General features: G+C 44.3%; 1 protein-coding gene across 2 annotated transcripts in view; it reads right to left on the reverse strand.

Moving 5' to 3' along the window:
- MCCC2 (methylcrotonyl-CoA carboxylase subunit 2) overlaps positions 1-8,194 on the reverse strand; it is an 83,672-nt gene that overhangs the window by 37,683 nt on the left and 37,795 nt on the right. For both annotated transcript variants that reach the window (XR_006679565.1, XM_004703550.2), the window contains exons 7-8: positions 6,358-6,471; positions 2,059-2,123 (exon numbers count right to left, since the gene is read on the reverse strand). Coding sequence is in view for 1 of the 2 variants with exons in the window: in XM_004703550.2 (XP_004703607.1) it covers positions 2,059-2,123; positions 6,358-6,471 (179 nt within the window). In the remaining variant the exon portion in view is untranslated. The remainder of the gene's footprint in view (positions 1-2,058; positions 2,124-6,357; positions 6,472-8,194) is intronic.

Genomic DNA, 8,194 nt, shown 5'->3' on the forward strand with positions numbered 1-8,194 from the left:
GAAGTCAATCTTGCAAGCTGAAGCAGGGAACTGCTAAGGCAGCTGCACCCTGGTGCGACCATCACAAAGCAAGAGACCCGAGAACTAGAAAGACGAGGCTTACCACCCATTTATCATTCCGCCTTTCAATTAGCCCCACATGTGATTATCGGCCAGGTTGGCACAATTAACTAACTCAGTATCCTTACCTCTGCGCATAGATGCATATAACATCTATTCAGAGTCTTCCAGAGACTGAAAGAGCCAGAGGGTTGTCTGAGGGACCCTGTGCGTAGGCAGTAATGCTACATCGTGCTCATCCAGTTCTACGCACCCGAACGAACAAGCATTTTGTTCAAACCCAGTTAGGACACGCAATCCCTCACTCTCAGCTGTTCTCTCCTTCAACTCTACTCTAGCCATCCCCTTCGGCATTTTGCCTTTGGTCTTTAGATGTAAATGGAGAGGTATACTACTATAATTATACTTTAGCTCTCTTTTGACTCATTCATTTATATTTCTTATCTGCCTAATTGAATTATAAATCATTGAGGGCAGGCAGGGATTCCGCCTGGAATTCTGAAGTGCTCCTAACTCTTATTAAAATCAGCCTACCCCCAATAAGTGCTCAAGGAATGAAACACTGAGGCAAATGCCCCTTAGCCAACAGAAGGCTACCACAGCTTCCTTCTCCCACCCACTGGACTTCTTTTCCATTGTTGCCTGGGTTTGCGACCGGAAAAGGCAAAAGGAGGTCCCTGTACCTGTAGGGCTGCTGAGTTTGGGGATTAGATCTGCTTGCTATTGAGTCTTGATTTCCTAAGGATATGGTCGTGGGCCCCACAGTGAGCTCATCTAGTTCCATGGTTTTGAAGCTCACCTCTCCTTCACTGATGCCTCCAAAAAAAAAGATCTCTCCCCACCCAGCATCTCTACCTCATCCAGTCCCACAGGAAGGCTTGAGCCCAGCCCCCACAAATCTGCTCCTCCCAACATTCCACGCCAACAGCTCTGTCACCTCACTTTCCTGTCCATTCCACCTCAAAAATGGAGCTCAAATCCATTCACTTCCCTCTACTATTCCTACCAACACTATTCACCAAAGGCAACCAGCATCTGCCGATACAAGCATCCAACAGATGCCCATGTAGGGCTCTGCCAGTCCTCCCAGGATCTTCCACACGGCAGCCAAGGTGGGCTTCCAATGCAGTATCTGGTGGAGCCACATCTCTGCTGAAACGCCTGCAACAAGGTCCTATTGCTCTTAATGAAAGAACATAAGCCATCAAAGACCAGTGATGGACACTTCTATTGGCAGTTGTATGTGTAGGTACTTACTGAGCGTGGGTACTGCTTCCAGTACTTTATACTTATTATCTCATTTAATCCACACAAATCCTAGGAGGTAAATCACAGTCTTACCCCTGACCTCCAGCCTGCCAAGGTTTCATCAGCAGAGTGCCAGAGCCAGCTTACACCTAGCCCAGAAGAGATGATTGCACCTCTCTTGGCACACTTGATGACGGCAGGTTGCTAACTTGAAATCAGCCATGGTGGGATCATTCATACCACAAAATCAGCAAATACCACAAATCGGAGTCCTTTTCCCCCAGAAAACCAGTTATCAAACACCAACTTACTACACTGGATTAGATCTATCTTCCATGTCTTACCTTATACTACTCCTATGTAGTTCTCACAATCCATGTGTGTGTTGTGATTGTTATTGGTTTCTCCCATGTCACCTAGAACATAAGCTCTTTGAAGATGAAATCCATGTTCATCTCGTTCACTGCCTTTCCCCGGCACCTCGAAAAGTGCCTGGCATTTAACAAGTGCTCAATGGGTGCTTGTTAACTAAACAAGAAACCTGACTCTCCAGTATTTAACAGAGCTGATCCTCCAGCTCGTTAATAAAACCCACTGTTTATCATTTAACCTGAAAACAGGAGATTGGGGGGGGCGGGGCCCGCACATTGATCTGGTAAAATTAGCCCTTGAAAAAACAAATTTCCAGACTGTTTTAAACAGATGGTATCCACCGCCGATCCTAGAGAGAAGTGGCCGCCCCTGTGTCACCTGCAGTGAAGATCAGCACCGCCAAGGTCCTCGGCCGACACCTCTTCTCCCGTGGCTGCCTTAACCTACAAAATGAGGGGAGATCAGTGGTGAGGTCTGCGCACCAGAGGGAACAAAATGCTTCCCCGGCATGAATTTCCCCCAGCGACACCCACCGCCCTTTCTTCCAGGGAGTGAAAAGAACATCGTGTCTTCTCATGCATGGTTCGGCAAGCCTAGAGAATGTCTCTCCGGTCCACAGTTGAAGAAAGCTGAGTGTGGAGCCTCGAAGGGATTTGCCCACAGCCCCTGAACGAATGAAGGAGCCAGACGCTTCTGATCTGAAAGCCCATCCTCTCTCCCAGCTGTTATGCTGCAAATGCCGAGAGCCCTCTGCAAATGTTGGCCCCACTGCCAGGACCCTCTTCCCGCTCACCTTCCTGGTGAGTGCTCACTTAGGGTCGCAGCCCCACTCCATGTGGCTTTTCCTAGCCCACCCAAGTCTTCCTACCGATAATGACAGCTATATTAACAGCACAGGGTCTTCTCACCCAGGGTGTTCTCACCATGGTGCACTGGCACTTCCTACAGGTACTTGTCAGTGTGCACTTCAGTGACCTAAAGGTGTCTGTCCCCTGGACCCGGAGCCCTCTGAGAGCAGGAAGTACGGACACTCACATTTGAATAAACGTACACTGAAGGAGTGCCTTCTTTTCATAAAATCTCTACCGAGACAAACAATTGCCAGTCACCACCAAACAAACAGTATGTACTCTCTTTAAGGTGGGGGGAAATCGAGATTATCTACACCTAAAATTCCAGAATATATGATCAAAAAGAGAGTGATCTCATGTTACAAATTAAGAATGCCTTAATTATAACCTGAGAAATTTTAACAGAAAGGAGGAAGACAAAATTTTATGTGCTAAATACCAACGTGGCATCTTAGGACTTACTTACTGATTGCTACTTCTTAAGATTGATTAATTTTTCCTTTCCTTCAAACAGGAAATGTTTCCATTAGAATAATGAACACTAATCTAAAATATGGCACAGAAATAACTGCTTGTTCTACATCAAAAGCTTTGTTATAAATAAAATAGTAGCCCACGGGAGTGGTAATTAAAATTTTCACCTCCAATTATTCCACCATCAAAACTAAATTCTTGTCTCTCTTCTTTCCAAAGAACTTTAGTGTAGAACAGAATTCAATCCAAACAAGAACTAATTATATGTGCCTGATTATTTAGACTTGTTAAAAGAAATAAACATCAGACATGCTGTACTTATTCTAAGGGCTTTGACTAATATAAACCAGGGTGGAAAAAAACAAGATTTGTCATCAATTCATTATTTATTGAACACTCACTGCAGGGTTGATATGGTAACAGGTAAAAAGATGATAACATTCAAAGGGAAAATTAAAATAAAGCAGCTTATTCTACCAAAATACCAAGCCCAAACCAAACTCCCTGCCATCCAGTGGATGCTGACTCATAGGGACCCTAGCAAGAACTGCCCCTGCTAAGTTTCTGAGACGCTACCCTTTACGGGACTAGACTGACCCATCCTTCTCCAGGACAGTGGGTGGTTTCAAACTGCTGACCTTGCAGTTTAGCAACAACCCGTAACTACACAACTCCTTAATAACAAGTACAGAAGATACAAACGACTGGAAAGCAAATAGCACCTTTAAAAATTTACTACCGTCCACCAGAGCAACTAACCCCACGTTATTTTTGGAATCTCAACTAAAACAAGCATCAGAGTTTAGAATTCCTCTAACAGATGAGTTGCCGCTGAGCCTCCCCACCCTCCGGCCCACACACACTCTCCGGCCCACACACAATCTCCGGCCCACACACACCCTCCGGTCCACACACACCCTCCGGCCCACACACACTCCAGTCCACACACACTCCAGTCCACACACACCCTCCAGCCCACACACCCTCCAGTCCACACACACCCTCCAGTCCACTATGAACCAGGTTCCTTCTCTAACAAACCCACAGACTTCTCTGCTTAAGTAGCTTCTTTCAAATGTACAAAACCACACCCACGGAAACAGACATTAGACCTATCTCCCCGTAGATAAAATATTATCTAGAAAACCTTTAGCATTCTTCCAATATTATGGCCCGTGATTGTATTCTCAACAAGTTGCTCTGAATTTTCAGTCACATCTATTTATTTTCTAATAAACAATAAGCAAGGACCATTCACTTTAAAGTGTGTGACATGCGTCAAAAGAATATTTTGAATGACTTTTCCTTTGATTAGCCAATGACAGTAACATATACAGCTGGAGGTGGGGGAAAGTTCCAAGAGTAATAAACACTATTGGCTTTCTGAATACCCCCTTAAAATTTATAGCACATTTGAAGTTGCAGCTCTTTGAATTTACCTGCTCTTCAGTAAGTCACTGAAAATTAGCACAATTATTTTGGGATCACACTTAATCTCTTTCAAAGTATAAGTTCTTTTTACCATGCTTTTCTTTCTTAGCTTTTTTAAAAATTCACATGACGTATTCTAGAGCCAAAGATATTCCTTGATAGGTTTTCGAAGCAATACTGTCTTTTGAGATATGATTTGCATTGTTAGATCCCATTGAGTTAGTTCGCACTCCCTGTCGCTCAATGTGCAGCAGAACAAAGCACTGCTGCGTCGGCACCACCTCACCATTGCTTTGCTTGAGCCCATTATTGCAGCTAATGTGTCAGTCTAGCTTGTTGAGGGTCTTCCTCTCTTTATCTACCCTTTACTTCACCAAGCATTGTCCCACACCATAAAAACCATCACCTGAAAGGGCAGGATTCAGTAGCGTTTAGTAGTCACAGGCTTGTGCCACCTTTACTGCTACCTAACTCCAGAACATATTCATCGACCCAAAGCAACAGTGAACCACCACTGAGCCACACGCCGCTCCTCATTTCCCCAAGCCCCTGGCAACAACTTTGTGTCTATGTGGAGTTAACTGGTCTAGAATTTCTGAAAGGAGCTCTGGTGGGGCTAGCAAGTAGGCACTGGAACGCTAGCTGCAAGGTCAAAGGTTCGAACCCACCAGCTTCTCTGCTGGAAGAAGATGAGGCTGTCTGCCCCAGTAAAGATGTACAGCCTCAGAAACCCTAGAAAGGGTCACAGGGAGTTGGAATTGACTATTATGGCTGTGGGTGAACTTAGACATTTCATAGGAAGGAAGCATACACTATGTGGCCTTTCATGTATGGCTTCTTTTACTCAGCATGATGTTTCCAAGGTTTATCCATGTTGTAGCATGAATCAGTATTTCCATTTTTTATCGATGAATGGTATTCCATTGTATGCTATCCATATTTTGTTTGTCCATTAACTGATGATAGTGTGGGTTGTGTCCACTCTAGGGCTACGATGAGCACTTGAGTACAAGGTTTTGTGAAGATGTTTTCATTTCTCTGGTATATACCAAGGAATTCATGGAACATATGGAGGTGCTGCTGGGTGCGTGTGAGACTGCTAACCGAAAGGTCTGCGGTTCAAACCCACCAGTGTTTCAGAGAGAAAACGATGAAGCTAAGTGCTCTTATAAAGACTTACAGCCTTGGAAACCTCTACACCGGGTTGCTATGAGTTGGAATTGACCTGGTGGCAGTGGGTTTCGTTGGGTATGGTAACCCTTAATTGTTTAAGGAGCTTCCAGACAGCCCAAAGGACATTTGACATTCTCACTAGCAATGTGTGAGGATTCCAATTTCTCCACACCCTCACAGCACTTGTTACTGTAAGTATAGTCAGCCTAGTGGGTGTAAAATGGACTCGCATTGTAGTTTTGATTTGCATCGAATGCCACCATCCATCCACCAGTTGGGTAAACTGTGTGTGTTGCTCGGCTGCAGGTATTTTAAATACTAGCAGCTGGTGGGCTTGAATTCCAACCATTGGGTGAGTTGAGCTTTGCTCTCATAGGTGCTGTCACCATGCATGTTTCTTGTACTCCTGGCCAAGAGTTCTCCTAGCTGTCGGCAAAACAAACCATGACCCAACAGCAATCCTTTGGGTTCAGCCCGTCTTAATCATCAAAGTGGCACATTTGCTTTTTGAACCCTGAAAGAGGTCTTTTGTAACAGATTTTCCTAGGGCAAAGCATAGTTTGGTTTCTTAACTGCTGCTTCATTCAATGTAATTATAAAGGTTAAAATGTAAGGCTCAAAACACACAGTACACGTATCAATTGTTGTTCTGAAAATCTGGAACCCATACCCCACCAAACAAAGATTTTCTGTCAAGCAGAGTAGCGTAAACTGTTCCCAAGCATGATAGTTGAAAATACATTCTTACCAAGGGAGGTCCTCCCAAGAAAATGGTCCCCTGCCTGCGGACAATGATGTTTTCATCTGCCATTGCAGGCACGTAAGCCCCTCCGGCGGTGCAGGAGCCCATCACCACTGCTATCTGGAAGCCAAGAGCACAGTACGTCGTGAGCCACCGCACACAGAGGGGACGAGGCAATCTTGACATCTGTAGTTCCACTAACGCTACAGTTCCCTGAGAACGTTACCAGCTGACGCCTGGACTTCGACTTAGAAATGCAGTCCTCTAAACGTTTGAAATTGTTTCCTAACTTTTGGTTCAAAGCATTTTGAAGAGCTTCTATCACAGCTTACAAAGTTTATAGACAATTTCACTGTGAGAAAAACACCGGCGAACAGACTGCTGGCCTGAGCTAGTGAGGGGAAACCCACAATACACCTATAATGTAGCAAAACTATATTAACTGTTGTAGTGAAATGAAATTTAATATGGCTCTTCTACCCATTTCTCGCTACCTCTCATCAAACAGCTGGGTGGGACCATACAAATAGGATGATCAAAACCCTGAAAGAGGAGACTGGGCAGTTTTGCCATTTCGCTGGGTATGAGAGCTATCTGAGAAGCAGGAACACAAGGGAATTTCTGGGACCATCAAGGAAGGAGAGCCACCAGCAGAGCAAGTTCTTCAGAGAAGCCTGCCTGAAGTTAAGGAGGGAGCAGAAGCCAGGCCAGGCCAAGTGCAAAGACACCAGAGAGAGGAGCTGCAGCACTGAGACCAGACACTGAGAGGAGAGCGGCGGATGGGCTTCCTGGCCTGAGGAGCCCAGCAAAGGCTAAGGGAATATGTGGCGGAGAGACCGAGGACCAGAGAGAGACCAGGCTGCTGGCTAATGAGAGGTACTGCTTTGGACCAAAGATTGTATCCTTAAAGTTTTGTAGTCCTGTGAACCCTAATACTCCCATAACCGTGAATCCTGTCTGTGTGCTGCGTGGCCACCTGCAATGGGTTATTGAACCCAGCAGAGCAGCGGGCCGGTGCCAGCATGGGTGAAAGAGGAACCGAGACGAGACATGCCATGTGGTTATCACTTTGGGCGGATGGAGAGATGGATGCCCCTGCTCCCCTGTGGACTCAAAGGAGCTCAGAGGCGTCCTCACACTGTTTTCTCAAACGTATAGCTGAGAAAACGAAATCATAATAGGTCCTCTTAAACAACTGACACATCATAGAAATACTGAAGTAATTCTCTAAATGTTATTAATACTTTCTGTTAATTCCTTCTAAAAATAAAATAAACGTTATTGTAATGGGGAAAAAAGTCTTGCTGATTATGCTGAAGCTGTGGGATGAGTACATTCTCTGCTTGTATGTATGCTTGAAATTTTCTATAGGGAGTTTCATGAGAAAAAATCCATCTTCACAAATAATAACAAACGGGTTGGCTGATTATCTTTGCATAAGAATAAAAAATATTACATACAAAATGAAGAATATTATGCCACAAATATTATTTTAAATCCATATAAGCAATTTGGATTTTAATGTTTCATTCGTTTCCCTTGAGGTCATACAAATAACTGGTGTTCCAAGCAGCATGTCAGACTGGCGTACACAAGGAAAGGAAGCAGAAGTTAGCGTTTTTTTCATCCAAACAGGATGACCCACCAAAAGGATTTTCCTTAAGCGTTGGCCCGCATGTACGTTATCAGAAGTGGCTGCAACATTTAACTGTCAGCTTTTTTTAATTTTTTTTTTATTCTCAAATGTAAAAGGATACTATTTTTTTTTTAACATTTTATTAGGGGCTCATACAACTGTTATCCCAATCCATACACACATCAATTGTGTAAAGCGCATTTGTAC

This window comes from Echinops telfairi, unplaced genomic scaffold, assembly GCF_000313985.2.
Source record: "Echinops telfairi isolate 266 unplaced genomic scaffold, ASM31398v2 ScPeMD7_7469;HRSCAF=8507_1, whole genome shotgun sequence".
In the NCBI taxonomy this organism is placed as follows: Eukaryota; Metazoa; Chordata; class Mammalia; order Afrosoricida; family Tenrecidae; genus Echinops; species Echinops telfairi.